This window comes from Ursus americanus, chromosome 37 (assembly GCF_024610735.1).
Source record: "Ursus americanus isolate L20-20 chromosome 37, mUrsAme1.1.p, whole genome shotgun sequence".
NCBI classification, from domain to species: Eukaryota; Metazoa; Chordata; class Mammalia; order Carnivora; family Ursidae; genus Ursus; species Ursus americanus.
Window position 1 is genome coordinate 11395638 of NC_142163.1, and position 19754 is coordinate 11415391.

General features: G+C 34.6%; 1 protein-coding gene across 6 annotated transcripts in view; it reads left to right on the forward strand.

The window, feature by feature from the left end:
* Positions 1 to 19754, forward strand: part of LOC123803731 (lysine-specific demethylase 6A-like) — a 150205-nt gene that overhangs the window by 108524 nt on the left and 21927 nt on the right. For all 6 annotated transcript variants that reach the window (XM_087859306.1, XM_087859310.1, XM_087859311.1 and 3 more), the window contains 6 exons: positions 2509 to 2573; positions 2653 to 2727; positions 3385 to 3533; positions 7757 to 7871; positions 11304 to 11491; positions 12236 to 12377. In XM_087859306.1, the coding sequence (XP_087715432.1) occupies positions 2509 to 2573; positions 2653 to 2727; positions 3385 to 3533; positions 7757 to 7871; positions 11304 to 11491; positions 12236 to 12377 (734 nt within the window). The remainder of the gene's footprint in view (positions 1 to 2508; positions 2574 to 2652; positions 2728 to 3384; positions 3534 to 7756; positions 7872 to 11303; positions 11492 to 12235; positions 12378 to 19754) is intronic.

Sequence of the window (19754 nt, forward strand, 5' to 3'; positions counted from 1 at the left end):
GCTCCTGACCATGTCTCTACCCTTCCTACCCTTTTCATTGTGGCCTCTTCTCAATGTTTAGCTGTGGCAAGTATGCCACACCCCAGCTGGAACCTCCCACCCTCATTAGTGTTGTTGCCCTGGAGTTTCTGTTTTGTTTTTTAAGATTATTTATTTCAGAGAGAGTGAGTGAGAGAGAGCACAAGTGGTGGTGGTGGAGAGGGGGGAGCAGAGGGAGAGGGAGAAGCAGACTACTGCTGAGCAGGGACTCCAGGATCATGAAATGAGCCTAAGGCAGCCACCCAACCAGCTGAGCCACCCAGATGCCCCTACCCTGGAGTTTTTAACTGTTAGACATGTTCACATTGAGTCTTTGGCAAATTGTGAATTACCCTGTTTTCCTTGCCACAGCATTGTTTCCAGTGGAGATATCTTTTCGTGTTATGATTTTTGTTACTGTCTGTCTCCAGGTTTGGGTGCAAAGTTTTGACCCTGTATCTTCACTTCTTTTACTAACCAGAAAATCATTGATTTTTAGATTTGTTCACCTTTTTAGTGAATCTTAGTTCAGTGTGGCTACTTCTGCTCTTCTTAAAGGTCCAACCAAGTCCTTAGATAAGTATTTAATTTGTAAATACTTTCCTTGTTCAGTAGTTATCTTTTCACTTTTTTGATAGTGTTCTTTGAAGCACAAAACTTTATTTTTGATGAATTACTACTTTACTTTGATTGCTTTATCTTTGATGTCATAGCTAAGAAATCGTCCTCTAATCTTTGGTTGTGCTTTTACTCCTGTGTATTTTATTTTAAGAATTTTATAGTGGTACATCTTACATTTATATCTTTGATTTATCCTGAGTTATGGTAAAAGGAAGGAATCCAGTTTCATTCTTTTCACTGTGGATTTCCAGTTGTTTTTTAGCATCATTTCCTTATTGAATTATATTGGCACCTTTGTTAAAAGAGTAACAGACATTTTATTCAGCTTTTAAATTCCTCTCTAGTGCTATGTGCTTTATATTTATATATAGTCTCAAAAAATTAGACTATAAAGAATTTGTTTATATGCCTTTCATTTTGTTAGTATTAATCCACACAGGCAAGGTCAGGATGACTAAACAAAAATCATAACTTAAAATGGAAGATCTTGGGGGCGCCTGGGTAGCGCAGTCGTTAAGCGTCTGCCTTCGGCTCAGGGCGTGTTCCCGGCGTTCTGGGATCGAGTCCCACGTCAGGCTCCTCGGCTAGGAGCCTGCTTCTTCCTCTCCCACTGCCCCTGCTTGTGTTCCCTCTCTTGCTGGCTGTCTCTCTGTCACATAAATAAATAAAAAAATCTTAAAAAAATAAAATAAAATAAAATAAAATAAAATGGAAGATCTTTATTTTTCTTATTGTGTACATCTATAGCTATATTTGTACTCATATGCAAACACTGTTTCAGTTTAGAATTTGTACTTTTGTTTTGGTATTTGACATTGTAAAGTAACTTCAGTAGTCCCCTAATTTGCTTTTATTTTTCTCATTATCTTTATGAATTTGTGGCAAGTGTAGAAACCTACATATTTCACTCCAGAGGAATGTCCATATGGAAAACTATTTGCTTTTTCTTTTTGAAATATGGCATAAAGTGTTGTTCTTAGGGTTATGTATGTACTTCCAGAACTTTTTTCCTAAAAAATTCCTCATTTTTTATAGTTTTACTTTATTTTATTATTTTATTATTTTTATTTATTTATTTTTTATTTGAAAGAGAGAGAGGAGTTGTCTGAGATCTGGGGAAGAAGCAGTGGAGGAGGTGGAGGGACAAACAGGCTCCTCGCCCAGCATGGAGCGTGAAGCATGGCTTGATCTCACAGCGATGAGATCATGATCTGAGCGAAATTCAAGAATTGGATACTTAACTGACTGAGCCACCCAGGTGCCCCTTTTATGTTATTTTTGTTTTATTTTTCAGTTTTCTTTAAAATTCTCTTGAGGGGCGCCTGGGTGTCTCAGTCCTTAAGTGTCTGCCTTCGGCTCAGGGTGTGATCCCGGAGTCCTGGGATCGAGCCCCACATCAGGCTCCTCCACTGGGAGCCTGCTTCTTTCTCTCTCACTCCCCCTGCTTGTGTTCTCTCTCTCGCTGGCTGTCTCTCTGTCAAATAAATAAAATCTTTAAAAAAAAAATAAAAAATAAAATTATCTTGAAATCACTTAAAATGAAGTTCATCTACTATTTTTAGAATGTCTGGTGGTCCACATTAAAATTAGAATTGGCCCATGTTTTTTTACATAATACCTGAGTTTTTTAATACTAATTTTGTGAATGATGGAGCAGGTTAGTACCATGCCATTTGGCTTGATTTTACTTGGTTTTTTACTTAATGGGGTCATTGAAGATTGTTGAGTGTGTGTGACATGTGTCATTAAAAAAACTCGTTTTGAAATCAGTCCGTAATGCTCTTGTAGATAAAACTATTTTATTAATTGTGCAGTGGAAATTGTAGCCTGTAATAGGTACTGAGAATGAGTGTTTTTGCTAATCTATAGGAAGAAAATGAGAAAAGAACACAACATAAAGAATATTCAGATACTGAATCCATATCTTCAGATTCGTAAGTAGCATTTAGTGTTCATTCAGTATTTCTGTCTAAAATTCATGGATTTAATATTCTTAAAAAAATTATTTTTAAGTTCTGGAAGGAGAAGGAAAGGACCTTTTAAAACCATAAAATTTGGAACCAACATTGACCTCTCCGATGACAAAAAGTAAGTCCTCCAGTTATGTGCAGTTTCAATCACAAGATTGGAAGTTGTCTAGTTTCATATTTTTTTCAACCCTAGTCATTGTTATTGTTGTTTTTTTATGTTACCATAGAAGTCTTAGTTAAAAACACTAGCATTCTGAAAGGATTTTTGCTAGGTTTTGCAATTGATTTTAGTTACTGAGGAATATCAAAAGAGTAAGTTTACAAATTAGAAAAGAAAAATTAGTTTTTCTTTTTTGTTTTGTTTTGTTTTTAAGATTTTATTTATTATAGAGAGAGAGTACAAGAAAGCATGAGCTGGGGGGGAGCGTCAGGGGGAGAGGGAGAAGCAGACTTCCTACTGAGCAAGGAGCCTGGGATCATGACCTGACCCGGAGTCAGAATTTTGGCCATTTAATGGACTGAACCACTCAGGTTGTGCCCCTGTTCTATTCCTAAAATTATAAATTTTTAGGATTTAAATTTTTCAGTGATCTTGATTTATTTCAGATCTTTTTTTCCTTTGAAGAGCTAACATTCTACTACTTCTAACCTTAAAAATACAATACTTAGAGATTTAAATGTGTTTCTGATTGGAACACAGTATTTTCAGAGACCTGGTAAATTCTCTTAAATATCTGCAACAAGGTGACACTTTTGATCTATTACTTCATTTCAGGTGGAAATTGCAGCTACATGAGCTGACTAAACTTCCTGCCTTCGTGCGTGTGGTATCAGCAGGAAACCTTCTAAGCCACCTTGGTCATACGGTGCTGGGCATGAATACAGTTCAGCTATACATGAAAGTCCCAGGGAGTCGAACACCAGGTTATTTTTGTAAACTAATATATCTTGTATAACTGAAGAATTAATCAAATATGAAACACACATAAAACCAGTTTCTTCGAAACATTTGAAATTAATAAAGCCAAAGCCAAATGAGTTAATTCTGTCTCATACATAAAGATATTTGTAATTATTTCTGTAATTTAGCTGAGAGTAGTTTTCTCTATGTGTCTTTTATTTTTTTTATATGTAAACATGAAAATAATCCAAAAAGTTTAGTTGGGAAGGAGGCAGTAAACCACTCAGTAAATTGCTTATCTGAGTAAGGAGATAAGCAATTTAAAAGCTTTGTCTTTATCTCATTGATTTAGAGGCTCAATTGTTTGCAAAATTTTCTTCACCACAGTTACAAGTAAGAGCTATGTCATAATAATGAACTAATATTCTTACTGTAGAAAATAAAAATTTCTTTGAAGATATTAAGTATATAGTACACCAGTATTAGCCTGTATTTTCTATTCTGTCCTGTTATGTTTCATTTTTATAAAAATGTAATTTAGAAATTTTCTAATGAAGGATGTAAGACTCGATGTAAAATTGAGGATATTTTGTAGGTATTCATATAGTAGAAAAAATATTTATATGGCTTTTTATTGACAGAGGTCAAAATACAAATTAATTGAGTATATACAGTTTTTCCTCCTCATGGGAGAATGAAATTTCACTTCATTGGGGTTTGAAGTTAGCATTCCCTATCAGAGTCAGCTTACAGATGTGTATCAATGAAAGCTGTTCTGCGATGAGATCTAAGTAGTTTATCTTTAAAAATGGCTTCTCACACAAATAGGCACTGCCAAATACTGCTATCTATAAGCATGTTTTATTGAGCATATTAATTGGTTGGAAAGCATTTATCAAATTCTGTTCTTTTACTTGGTATTTTCATTCTGTGTCTCATTGCATTTCAGATTAATCCTTCACAGTTCCCATTTGGAATCTTCTCATTTGCAATGGCTTTTACAGTATGGAAAGGTTTTCTACACTGCATTGATTGAGATCTGAAACATGATGTTAGAATTTTAGTTTGAGCTTGAAAAATATATGCTGCAGATATTTGAGGGAATGGATGTATGGCTTCTTGTTCAATTTTTAAAAGCACAGAACGTGTAAAAAGCAGCTTGCTAATACTTGGGGTTCCAAAAATACTGTTTTGCAAATGACTTTACTGTTTTTAATTTTGCTTTGTAATTTTAGGTTGACTCTCTAAAGAATCATTTTGAAGACTGTAACAAAATTTTTATTATCTCTCACTGTTTAGTCACTGTAGCTGATGGTTGTTGCTCTCATGCAGAAAATGTTCAGTCTCAACCTTGATGCTCTAAAAATTACAATTTCAATATTGCCATGTAATAGGGCAGTTCAGAGTGGTCAGCTTTATTTCTGACAAAAATTCATGGAGCTAAATTCGTTAAGTCTTCAAGAGTGGTACATAATCAAGTATCTGCCAGTGAATAGCCATAGGCATTAATCATTTTACCTTTTAACAGACTTTTCTAGTATGTACTGTAAATTCTTTCCTCTCTTCACACATTTTCTCCACCATAAGTTGTAATATGTTCTAATGTATTCCTTTCTAGTAGTATTTAATTTAATGTTTTCAACTTCTTTGAAAATATTCTCACTATAGTTTGTCCTACAAAGACTACTTATAAAGACTAACCTTTCAGTCACGTAACATTTGGTCTTGATTCCTCAAGATCAGTTAGTTAAATGAATTAGCAGTTAGATGAATTAGCAAGTACTAATTAGTAAAATGTTTACCTGTTAAGGAACAAAAGAAACTGCTTAAAATTATTTATCTTTTTATTATAATTGACTATTGCTTTCAACAAAAGAAACTGCTTAAAATTATTTATCTTTTTATTATAATTGACTATTGCTTTCAACATCTTCATTGAGTAGCTTTTCTCAAAAAAAAAAAAAAGACTTAATAGTCTGGAACCATTTGATTTTCTCTAGATACATTGATTTTACTCACGGAAGTGAAATACAATTTAACTAACTCAACTGTCTGCTTACCACTTTTCTTTCTTAGCCAGACACTGACTTTGATTTCAGTCTTAATTTTTTTTCTTCTTCTCTTCTTCCTCCTCCTTCCCTCCCTCCCTCCCTTTCTTCCTCTTTTTTAACTTTTAGAAAGAGGTTTGATGATGAGATACTGCATTTAAATTTTCTAATTTTTTTGTCCATTGTTTTTCTATAAGATAGATATATTGTAGTGAACACTTTGGTAGTTTCAATGTACGGTAATGGTTTTGTTTTGCACAGCAAGAACATCCTTGTATATTAAATACAATGCTTTCCTGTGGAATGGAGAAAATTATTTGGCACTACCTCATGAAGTTCATTTTTCTTGAATGAATATGCACTGGCTTTTTTTTTTTTTTTAATGTTGAACTGTGGTGATACGTATATCAGTTAAAATGCTGTTGAATTATAACTGTCTTAATACAATAGTTTACCAACCAGCAGTGAGAACTAATGATAGTGTGTAAGATTTTTGTTACAGTAGCTGCTTAATTCTGATTTGTTGAATGAAAACACCGTATACAAAACATAAACCAATGGTGTATTTGTGTTCCGTGAAAGTCTTATTTACAAGAACAGATGTTTGGCCCATGGGCGGTAGTTTACCATCTTCTGATTTAAAATCTTAAAAATCTAAAATTTTCATCGAACTCAAATCATCTTTGTTTCCTTTGCATTGACGTAGATTATGTAATAGATCATAATGCAAATATTTAACAGTCTATGAGTTGTGGCAAGTAAACTATCTTTACACTATCTGTAAAGGCAGATACCGGCAGCAAATAACCATTCTTCTCTATATGTACTTATGTCTGTAGCCTGTATATCAACATCTTTTGCTTTTCTGTTTTTATTTTTATTACTGGTATCAGTTATAGTTTGATAACCAGAGTGCTTGCTTTTTTACATTTTCACTGTATATGAGCCATATGATTTATTTAAAATAGGTTGTTTCTTATTTTTAAATGAGTTAGGGTTCCCAACTTTGTTGAAATCTGAAAATCTTTTTGAAGAAATGCTGAATCAAGGTCTCCTTTGAGATACCCAGATTTTTAAATCTCCTCAGGGATTTCGATGTTGATGGAACCCATTGGTTGGAATGTTTATATTCCCACGCCATTATTGTAAATTCACTTACATAATACTTTATCACTTGTAGTGGTAAAGTTGAAAGAGACCAGGAGAGTTGTAATTAATGACAGAAGACTTTTAGATCTTGATCCTTATCACTAATACCTTTGTAATACTAAGCAAGAATTTCATATGGCAAGGGTTTTTTCCCTTATATATATATGGTATTAGACTGATTCTATTAGGATTTATTTTGTTTTTTAAATTATCCAATTTAGATATGTTATAAAAGTAAATATTGTATGAAAAATGAAATAAAGAAAATGAAAAAATGTCTTTTTTCTTTTAAAATCTATGAGGGAAAACAAAACTTAATAGATTATGTCTCTGTCATTTGTGCCTAAAAGCGGTTAAGGTTTCTAGTATCTTCGTATAGTTCTTTATTAGTTCTTGAACAGCATCCTTTGTAATGCTTTGAAATTTCTTAGACGAAATGTTTACTATATTTTAATTTGCTCAGTATAATTCAAAAGAAACATTGATTTTAAATTGCTGATTATTTGGTAAGGATTTTGTTCCTCTACTACCATACATAGAAGTGGTGCCTTGCTGTATAACAGTTTACATTTTGACATGATCTTGAAATGTGTTCTGAAAAATTCAGATTGTTCTCAGGTCCTTTATTACAAAGTTTTGTTTTTGTTTTTTAAGTAAATCTGTCACAGTGTCCCCAGATCTCAAATTTTAAAACTCCTTTCCAGGATAATACCTACCTACTTGTGGATAGAAACATTTACAGTATGCATCAGCATCAAATTGGGATGTTTATAAGAGCTGTAGAGGAGCTACAGGTTGTTAAATAACTAAGTTATATTTGAAAACCCTACCTCTTCAATTCTTTGATTCTCTGTAAGAATTGGGAGTACTTTATGGAGGAGGAAGTAGTAGTAATAATGACAGTAGGTAATATTTATTGCTTATTATGTGCTGTTCTGTAATTTACAAGCGTATTTCACTCTTGAAACGACCCAGTGATTTAAAGGCACATTTTCTCCCATTGAATTTACACTATAACATATACGTTTGTTTTCCCTTTTTCTTTTCAGGTCACCAAGAAAATAACAACTTCTGCTCTGTTAACATAAATATTGGTCCAGGTGATTGTGAATGGTTTGTTGTTCCTGAAGATTATTGGGGTGTTCTGAATGACTTTTGTGAAAAGTAGGTTTCTCAACAGAATTTGTTTTCACATAATTTTCAGAAGACATTTATTATAAAGGACAATGTATGATTCGAAATTTCCAATTATCCAAAAATTTTATTTTAAATGGTATTATTTGAAATCTTTTTTACTTTATGTTATGTGGAATAACACTAAATGAAAGATGAAACCAGTCCATGCAGTAACAACAGGTATGATTTCAAAGGATAGGGAGTAAAGAATTTTTTAAAATTATTTTAAAAATTGATGAGTGTGGGGGCGCCTGGGTGGCACAGCGGTTAAGCGTCTGCCTTTGGCTCAGGGCGTGATCCCGGCGTTCTGGGATCGAGCCCCACATCAGGCTCCTCCGCTATGAGCCTGCTTCTTCCTCTCCCACTCCCCCTGCTTGTGTTCCCTCTCTCGCTGGCTGTCTCTATCTCTGTCAAATAAGTAAATAAAATCTTAAAAAAAAAAAAAATTGAGTGTGAATGCACGTTCTTTTTTAAATGTGCTTTACAGAAAAGTTTGACTTAATCTGACTGATAATAAATGGGTTAAAAGTGTAAAATTAAGCATTCATATACCTTGCTAATAATTCAAGTTTGTAGATCTCTAATATGAGCCTAAAATTATCAGTGTTCAGTAGCAAGTGAATCCCCTGCTATTTTCAGAGTCGATAATGATACTGGTAAATGATGTTTATGAAATACAAAAAATTGGATGAAATCCTAATAATAATTAACGTATGTGACTATTTTTAAATCCATACACATTTCAAATATCAATTTTGGAGGTTCTTCACTCAGTATGTATGATTTAGTAAAAAGTGTTTTATGGTAGGGGTGCCTGGGTCGCTCAGTCGTTAGGCGTCTGCCTTCGGCTCATATCATGAACCCAGGATCCTGGGATTGAGCTCCTCATTGGGGCTCCCTGCTCAGCAGGAGGCCTGCTTCTCCCTCTCCCACTCTGCCTGCTTGTTTTCCCTCTCTCGCTGTATCTTTCTCTGTCAAATAAAATCTTAAAAACAAAAAGTGTTTCATGGTAGTTTAAACAATACATAACAGTTTTCTTACTGGCAAGATATCACTTTTTATTCTCTATGTATAATTTTTCTTGTGATAAGAAAGGTCAGAGTTCTAAACATTTAAAATTTTATCAGGAAAATAATGTAATATTCTCTTTTCTGAATGTTTATTGACCAGCAAACTGGTGGCTTAAGTAGAGGATGGAGAAGGGTCTGATGGAAATCTCTTTTGTATTTAAGAACTCACTCTTTCTTCCTTCTCCCCTCCCCTTCCCTTCCCTTCCCTCCCCTCCCCTCCCCTTTCCCTCCCCTCCCCTCCCCTTTCCCTTCCCTCCCCTCCCCCTCCCCCTCCCTCCCCTGCCCTCCCCCTCGATTTTATTTATTTTAGAGAGAATGTGGGCCTACACACATGTGCACATTTGAGTTGAGGGGGTACAGAAGGAGTGGGAGAGAGAATTTTGAGCAGACTCCACAGCGAGCGTGGAGCCTGATGCAGGGCTTGATCTCATGACCCTGAGATCTTGACCTGAGCTGAAATTAAGAGTCAGATGCTTAACTGACTGAACCACCCAGGTACCCTAAGAACTATATCTTAAAGTTATAAGGAGGTATATCATAACTGTTAACATGTACAGTACAAATATTCTTACTATTCTGAGTGGGAACTATTTTCACGGTTTAACTGCTTTAAAATAATACAGGTATATTTAGGTCAAAGATAGTTGGAAAACACTGATATCTAAAAAGGTTGAGTTTTGGAGTAATACCAAGTTAGATTAATTCATCCTAAATTGAAGAAATCACATCTCAGATTTTCAGTAAATTTTATTTTGCATAGAGCAGAATATTGCTCCTAATATTTAAAACTTTTATAGTTTATTTCAGGACTATACTTAACATCTTTAAATCAGCGAACACTTTTAAACTTTAGAAAAAATGCATAACCTATTTGCCTTATATGGCTCCTCCCCCCCTTTTTAAGATTATTTATATGAGAGAGAGACAGAATGAGAGAGAGAGCATGAGGGGGATAGGGTCAGAGGGAGAAGCAGACTCCCCACTGAGCAGGGAGCCCAGTGCCAACTTGGTCCCAGGACTCCAGGATCATGACCTGAGCTGAAGGCAGTTGCTTAATCAACTGAGCCACCCACGCCCCCCCCCCTTTTATGGGGTGTTTCCACTTTAATGTTGGCAGTGTGTGGGTAAAATAAGATTTATACTATGCTTGTAATTTTTTTCTTTTTTCTTTTCCCTCCTTCCCTACCCCCCAACTCTTTTCCCCTGCCCCTCATCCCTTTTTTTTTTTTTTTTTTTTAAGATTTTATTTATTTGACAGAGATAGAGACAGCCAGCGAGAGAGGGAACACAAGCAGGGGGAGTGGGAGAGGAAGAAGCAGGCTCATAGCAGAGGAGCCTGATGTGGGGTTCAATCCCATAACGTCGGGATCACGCCCTGAGCTGAAGGCAGACGCTTAACCGCTGTGCCACCCAGGCGCCCCCCTCTTTATATTTTTCTGATAACATTGCAGAGTTTACAGAAAACACACAATTTTCAGCCCTTCATTTATCAGTATTTGCTAGACTTACCTCAAGAAAAGTCCTTTCATTTTTGGAGGAAAAAGAGAAGCAGTTTCCTTATAGACAATTACAAGACAGCCTTTATCATCTTTCTTAAGAGAAAACAGAAATAAGGCAATGCTATTTTTAGACCTTCAGAAAGGAACAATTCTATGATGTGAATTTTCTCTTAAGAAAAATAATTGAAGTACAACTAAATTCTTAAAGGAAAGAATTGGTATTGTAGTTACTTTAAAATACTTCATATTGTGATGGAGGAGAATAATAAATCAGTTTAAAATAAAAATTTAGTAATTTCGTCTCTGCATTGGTATTGCTGCTGGTGGTAGTGATTCATGAGAAGGAAAAAAAGGACTTTCTATTGCTGGTAATTGAGGGGAAAGGTCCTTTTTCTTATGTGTGTCCCAGTGCTTCTGGTTGAGAAGTTAAATGGGTTCTTGTGATCCCTACTCTCAGTTTCCTTTTTAGAGATTCCTTGATGTTAAGAGGTTACTCAGAAAGAAGGAATGAATCAAAAATGGTTTTTTGAAAGAAAACTAAAAATTCATCTTTTTAGGTGTAGTTTGAATCTTTGACTTTCGTACTTCTGAAATGAATTTAAGCGTATAGTATAGATCTTCAAATTAGTCTGTATATTCACCTGCTATTAGTATTTTTGGGGATTATCCCTTAATACTTACATGCCCTTACTTTTGAAAGATGCAGTTCTTGTTACAGTGCTGTTAACTTTCAGTGAAATACATAAAGTATCTTTTAGCATTTGGAAATTGTCTCCCCATCTTTTATGAGACATTTAAAAAAACTTAATTCATTATGTTATTTACTCCTTCCCACCCATCCCCCCCCCCAGAAATAATTTGAATTTCCTGATGAGTTCTTGGTGGCCCAACCTTGAAGATCTTTATGAAGCAAATGTCCCTGTATATAGATTTATTCAGAGACCTGGAGATTTGGTCTGGATAAATGCAGGCACTGTGCATTGGGTTCAGGCTGTTGGCTGGTGCAACAATATTGCTTGGAATGTTGGTCCACTTACAGGTATTTTAATAATCCATTCACCCATTTTTCATTTTAGAAGATTATTTCTAGTTGGTATTATTTTATTAGAAAATAATTCAGTAAATATTGGAAAATTGTGTCTGCTTGGAAAAGTCTTGTTTGTATGGATAGTGTATTCAAATTAATAAGTGAATATCCAACAACAAATACTTGGGCAGATAACACATGTATGCTTTCGTAGTCATGGTGGATATACTTTGGATATTTTGGAGTGTCGTGTGTTGCTTTTATAAAGGAAGGCTTTTATGGGAGTAAGCAAATCAGTATACTCATTCTTGAAAATTTTTATTTCATCTGGTGTATTATAGGAATAGTCAGCTTTGTTAGTTTGTATTAAACTTTGTTTCATATATATAAGGTAAACAACCCAGCTTTATTTAGAAAATTAGAATTAAAATCAATAAAGATTTGAAAGGGTGAAATGAAACAAGATATAAAGTGAGCCTCACAATGCTAGTAAATGCTGTTTTCATGATAATTTTTTAAGTTTTTTAATTTGGGGGAGGGGTCTTGAACTCCCAACCTTGAGATCAAGAGTTACATGCTTTTGTGACTGAGCCAGCCAAGTGCCCCTACATGGATAAATATTTTTAAACTATAATTCTCATAACAGAATCTGTTCGTGTTTTCGGGTTTTTAGAATTGGTATTAGGTGGTAATAATTATCTTCATATCTTTTGTTAATTTTGGTAGCTTTATAACTTAAAAATTTTTTCCTTCTAGCCTGCCAGTATAAATTGGCAGTGGAACGGTATGAATGGAACAGACTGCAAAGTGTGAAGTCAGTAGTACCCATGGTGCATCTTTCTTGGAATATGGCACGAAATATCAAAGTCTCAGATCCCAAGCTTTTTGAAATGATTAAGTAAGTATTTCCAAATCGCTATAGTCTGTTTTTGTGGGGTGTGGTGAGTGTGATGGGAATGTTAATTAATCAGTATTTTCCCCCAAATTATGATGTCCATTAATGCCAAATGTTAAAATGGTCTAGAAGTCTTGACAAAAGAGAATTCACATGTTAAAAATATTTTTTTCTTTTCCAAATAGACAGTGATTATTATGGTACAGAGAGGAATAAAGGCATAAATGCATGTTTCCATACCATTAAATTCATAATCTGTGTTTTTTTCTCTTGTCCTTTCACCAAACTGATTTTCCAGGACTACTTTAGTTTTAATATTGAAAGTCTGCCTGTAGCAACAGAGTGAGAATGGTATTAGAAAATAAATGTCCGATAAAGAAATTAGCATTTACAATAGTGATTTAACTGAAATGGTTGAATTTTCTGGCTGTTCTATCTAAATCCTCTCCATATTAGCTTCTTAAACTAAGCTTACAAAACTAATAGATTACTAATTTGAATACATATATTGTAGTAATTTCTCATTTTTTAACCTGGTTTTCATTCCATTTATTATAGGTGTATTTGAGTAACGTTTTCAGACGCTGCCACTTAACTGTATTTCTTCAAATTGTAGTTTATATGCTTTTCTTTCCCTCTCCCCTTCACTATGTCCAGTGAACAGTAATTGTGGTCAGAGGAATGTGGGATGTTATAGATATATAACTAAGCTGCTGGAGTTTTTTTATTGTTATTCGTTAAGTATTTTCAGGGCATATATATATGTGTGTGTGTGTGTGTGTGTGTGTGTGTGTGTGCGCGTGCATATACATGCATATATAAAAACACATATACATGTATATACATATGTATACACACACACACACACACACATAAAGAGGAGAAGATTTATCATGTCTTCCAAATCTGTTAGGCCACTGTCTTTAAAATCAATGCTGGTTTATTATGAACAATTTCAATTCTGTGTTGAAAATTTCTAATAAATCTGTCCAAACAAAAGCTGAGGCCATGGTAATATGCCCGTCCACTGTTTTTTATAGGGACTCATTCCATTTTTGACACATATTTGAAATTTAAATCAGAAACATCTGAAAGAGCATTTAGTCAAAACTCTTGTATTAATTCCTATTAAAAGTCTACATGTAGTGATCATTTACTGATTTCTCTATTAAGCTCATTACTTTAAGTCTATTTCTTGAAAATATTCACTGGCTTGGCCAAAATGAACTATTTCTTCCCAGTGCCTTAGATTTTTGGGGGGGTGGGGGTGGGTTAGAATTTATGCAAAATGAATCACTGTGTTTGAGAACTGCAGTGTTTATGCCAGACACTGTTCTTGGCAATGAAGATAGATGGTAAGACAGAATCTTTGAGTGATGTGGCTTACATTTTAGTGGAGCCAGACAGGCAAATTCTGAATCAGGTAAATAAGTTACCGTTAAGTAATACAAGTAAAATAAAATAGGGCAGTTTTTTTTGTTGTTGTTTACAGGGTACATAGTGCTGCTTTTGCTAAAGTGACTTCTAAGAGTATATTTTCGATAGTTGGACCTGAATAATGAAAAGGAGATAACCATGAGCAGACCTGGGAGTAGAGTATTTCAGGCCTATAAAACATTTAAGCCTAAAAAAGGCTTAAATGAGAAAAACTTTGATACACTTACAGATAGAAAAGCTGGTGTAACTGTGGTAGAATCAATGAAAGGAATATGTGTGGTAGTGAGTTCACATAAATGATCAGGTACTAAATTTTAGACTGATTTGTAGCTGTAGCAGTGGAAGTGGAGGGAGGAATCACTACAATAGTTGTGAAACTAGAACTGAAGGACTTACACATAAATTGGATTGTGGGATAAAAAGAAAAAAGGAATCACAAAAAGGTTATTATCTGTGGTGTTCTTATCTGTTGTTCATTAACTTAAAATATCTCTTACTACCCTCTAGACCCTTTCCAGTTTGTCTCAGTATTTTAAATCAGGGACAGCAAACTTAACGATAGAAAATGTTCCCATTTTCTGTGGTTGCAATTTAAATTACATGGTCTGAGTGTGGCCCCTGTCTTAATGTTGAATTTGAATATATAAATTTAGGTTATCTTCTACTTAAATTCCTGAAAACCATTTTCATCCATATTTTACATACACATTTAAAAAAAAAAAAAGACCTAAGTGAATCTATTTATTTACCTATGTTCCATTTCAGCTGGATTTTTTGGGTGGTTGGGTCTTTTTTAAAATACATGCTTACAAATTGTGGAATAATGTTGAAGGTTGATCATTTATTATAATTTCAGAATTCTGCATGCAGCTTTGCTATTTAATTGGTGCTCTGATCAAAAATATTAACCAGAGTCTTTTAGCCAACTCTGAAAATGTACATCTATCAGCCAACAATGCCTACTTGTATAGCTTTCATTTAATCAGTATTTGAGTAGTAATTGAATGGAGGACCTGGGGTAAGCCCTGGGCATTTATACACACTCTGTACAAATTCCTGTCTTTGTGTATTTTTCCAGTAGGAAGTTGGGGAGAGATAATGGAGGCAGGAGGGTAAAAGATAGTTGTAAGTAAATATACTAGTGCATGGATTGAGAGATGTAGATTAAAATATGTAACAATTATGTCAGCTATCCCTCAGTAAAAATAATTCCCAATAAAGGGGTGCCTGGTTGGCTCAGTCGTTGGGCATGTGCTTCTTGATTATGGGATTGTGAGTTGGAGACCTGCACTGGGTACAGAGCTTACTTGATTAAAGGATAAGATAGATCTAGATATCTCCAATAAAAGTGTAACAATACATCTACAGATGTAGATGTACATAGATACTATTTCTGTAGATACTACAGAATCACGACAGGTTTCACGGAGCTGTTCTTTTGGGAAGGAAGATAGCTTGTGTGAAGGACAAAGATATAGTGTAAAAATGAGTATAGAAGTTAATGTAAGAAGAACTGTGAAATATCCCTTTGGATTTTCATATCATATGGGCTCTAAGTGTCCAGTACTAGGTAAGTTTAGTAAGCTCTATTCTAAGCTTAGTACTATTGTAAGTGCTTAACAGAAGTTACCTATTACAGTAGTCCTAGGTTACCTATATAGTTGTACGCAGGGTCAGCATTTTTCTTTCTTTTTAGATTTTATTTATTTATTTGACAGAGAGCATGCACAAGCAGGGGGAGCGGCAAACAGGGAGAGGGAGAAACAGGCTCCCCTCTGAGCAGAGAGCCTGACATGGGGCTCGATCCCAGGACCCTAGGATCATGACCTGAGTTGAAGGCAGATGCCCAACCAACTGAGCCACCCAGTCGCCCCAGGGTCAGCATTTTAAACACAATATGAAAGAATTTGTTTATAATTGACACATCGCTTCACTTTGGGGCGATAGCAAGATTGAGCAGCTGGATACAGATTTTAGAAAAAGCTGATGGAAATACAGAACTTAAGAGGAGTCAAAGCAACAAATATTCTTTTTTTTTTTTTTTTAAGATTTTATTTATTTATTCGACAGAGATAGAGACAGCCAGCGAGAGAGGGAACACAAGCAGGGGGAGTGGGAGAGGAAGAAGCAGGCTCATAGCGGAAGAGCCTGATGTGGGGCTCGATCCCATAACGCCGGGATAACGCCCTGAGCCGAAGGCAGACTCTCAACCGCTGTACCACCCAGGCGCCCCAAAGCAACAAATATTCTATCTAGTAGTTTGTGATTGCCTGGAGAAGAAAAGAACAATGTAGAATAATTATATTTAAGAACAGAAAAAAACAGTAGGGAATAAACAAACAAGTGAGCAATGGAAATATGTTTTTAGAGAAATAGGGAAATATAATGCTGTTGTTTTCCTGTAAGTTCAATTTTGCTGTGTAATTACTGTATACATCACTACTTCCGATCACATACTACAATGTATTCACATTAAATATAGGACCCTGTCGGGGCGCCTGGGTGGCACAGCGGTTAAGCGTTTGCCTTCGGCTCAGGGTGTGATCCCGACGTTACGGGATCGAGCCCCACATCGGGCTCTTCCGCTATGAGCCTGCTTCTTCCTCTCCCACTCCCTCTGCTTGTGTTCCCTCTCTCACTGGCTGTCTCTATCTCTGTCGAATAAATAAATAAAATCTTTTTTTAAAAAAAATAAATAAATATAGGACCCTGTCAAATATGAAGAGTTACTAATTTAACCTGGTTTGAAACCTGTATTACGGTTCTTCTGTGTGTGTGTGTGTGTGTGTGTGTGTTGTAATTCCTAATAGTCTTGCATGACTTTCCCCTTGCTTTGAGTTATGTCATAGGTGAGTTCTAGGTATTTTCTTTCTTTACCCACAGCAGTGTGGCTTTTCAATTCGATATATCCTAAAGTTATTCTTGTGGAGATAACCAGTGAGTAACAATTTTAAACATAAGGTGTCACAATTGTTACTGATAGCCATTTCTCTCACTGCTGCATTTAGATGTGTGGTTGAATTTTTACATTATTTTTACTGCTATATATTTACCATTTTAACCTCATTTCAATTTGTATTGAAAGATAATTTTTATAATTTAAAGTTATGTTTATTCAAGTTGGTAAGCTGTTGCCAATTTTTAAAGAACACAAAAGCAGCTAGTGATAAGTACAGTGGAAAGTATATAGAAAGATGGTATTCTTTCTCACTTTTCACCCTTGTTCCTAACTATTCTGAATCCAGAGTGTGGGTGTGTGTATTACTGTTTAGATCTTCATAGTTGGCTCATAGTTAAATCCAGTATACGTAAGTGTAGTACATCAGTCAAAAAGAAAATCAGAATTTACCCTATGATTTATCAACTCCACTCTTCATACTGATTATATATAAAGAGATTTCTTGATTCTTTAATTCATGTTTATTATGAACCAACTTGATGATTGGCTACTTCTGCAGGGTTCTTAGAAGATAATGATCCCTTCTTAGGGTGCTAACACTTAATAAGAAACAAACCATTAAAATATCTTACCTTTGCTTTAATGGAAATATTAATAAGGAACGGTGGGGAAGCACAGAGGCAGTCTCTTCTAAGGATTCAAGAAATCCTTCACAGAACATACAGTATAGGTTATATAGTCCCTTATCCTAAACTCTTTGGGCCAGATAATATTTTGAAATTCAGATTTTTGTTTGGTTTTAAATATATGTAGAATCATATTTTCCCCTACTAGGACAATCTTGGGCAGCATTCTTAAACATGTTAAAAACATTCAGTTGGGCTAATAATAACTATAAAAATGTCATTTTGGTGCCATACAAGCATTATAGAATTTAGGACAATTTCATACAATTTTTGTATAAGTGAATTGTATTTTATTCAGCATTTAACTTATATTTGGTCTGGGTGGTTTAACAATGGCAAATGATATTTCCACTCTCTCTTTTTTGGCTGAATTCGTTGAAATTAAATTGCAGATATAGTGATATTTGATCCCCCCAAAATTCATCTTACATCATCTGAAAAATAAGGATTTTATTCTTCATAATGTTAATATCATTGTCATGCCTAAGAAAATTAAAATCAGAACATCATCTAATATATTATGTATAGATAATATTTTATTACCTGTCAAAAAAAGGTCTTTTTAAAAGCAGTTGCTTTTCCTCAGTCAAATCCTTTATTCCTTATTCAAGGTCACTTAAGTTTTACATTAATTTTACTGTTTGGTGGTTGTATGTTTTAAGTCTCATGTAAGATAGTAACCCTTCTTAATTGCAGTGTCTTTATATTTGAAGAAGACAGTGTAGTTGTGTTCTAGAATGTTTCACAGTTTGGATTTGCCTGGTTGTTTTCTTACTAGATTTATGTTAAACATTTTTTAAAAGAAATATAAATAATGTGCTTTTGTATGGTATCACACCAATACTTACATAATATTGTGATTTCTCACTGTTCGAGATTGGGCTTGTTTAAATTGAGTGTGTATTGTCCTTGGAAAACTAACTGTAATTCTCTGCCCTACTTCTAAGTTTTTTCATTATTGTGTCTTAGATGTTATTATATGTGCACTTTAAAGCTTAAGATAAAGTTAGCAGGTGTTTATTCTTACTTTTTAAACGTATTTTCCAAACTAAAGTTAGCCTCCTTTTCGTCTTCATTTTAAAAGAGTTGATTGAAAGTTAAAAGAAATCTTCACTCTATGTAATTTGTGATTGGTCTTTTAAGATACTTGAAATATATTACTTGGGCCTATTTATTGAGACTTTTTTCTGCATATTTATTGAGACTTTTTACTTCATTTTTTGTGAGACTTAATCTGTCCATTATGTTTGAGTTGGTATTCATGCCAAAAGAATTTTCAAACTCAGAAACTAAAGTTCACAGTAATAAAGTAAATTATTTTAACTGAATTTAAGAATTTAGTGTATTATGTTCAAATGATACATATTTTACTATTTATTGAGCAACTAATTTCTAAACCTTTTATATATTAGTTTTCTATTGCTGCTTTAACAAAGTATTACAACTTTCATGTGAAATAGGCCTCACAGGGCTAAAATAAAAGAATTGAGTGGTCTGTGTTCCTTTTTAAAAGCAGTAGAAGAAAATCTGTTTCCTTGCTTTTTTTTTTTTTTTTTTTTTTTTTAAGGCTTCTTCCTGAGGCTGTCCATATTTGTTGGTTTTATAGGTCCCATAACATCTTAAAAGCCAGCAATGGCTGGTCATGTCTTTTCTCGCATGATCTTTCTAACACAAACTCCTCTTCCTCCCTTTTCTACTTTCAAAGACCCATACTTTAATTGAGCACAGCCAGATAATCCAGGATAATATCTGTATCTCCAGGCTAGGTGTTTAGCAACCTTAATTCCATGTGCAACTTTCATTCCCTTGGCATGTTAACATAGTGTAGCATAGATTCTGGGGATTAAGGTGTGGGTTGTCTTTCAGGGAGGTGGGTATTAATATTCTGTTAGTCTCATAACATTATAAATGGTACAGATACATGAAACATTATGTCCTCTTTACCAGTAAAGAAGCTCAGGCATACAGAAGAAGGAGGTGAGAGTTAACTCTAGGCATTCTGGCTCTAATCTCTGCTTTTATCCTTTACTTTATAATTGATTTCTTGGGGCCCTAAGCTAAGAGGAGTGAATAAACTCTTAGTGTGTTCAGTAACAAAATCCATGGACTAAGTGGCTCATTAATATTTTATGTCTCACAGTTACAAGAGGGAGAGTTTCAAGATACAATATTGGCCAGCACATTTAGTGTCTACTAACGGCCCATTTCCTTCTTCATAAATGCACATCTTTTTGCTGTGTCCTCATAACATAGAAGAGGTGAGAGAACACTCTGAGGTTGCTTTTTTAGGGCCCTCATTGCATTCTTGAGATCTCAATTCTCATGACGTAATCACCTCCCAGATGCCTAACCTCCAGA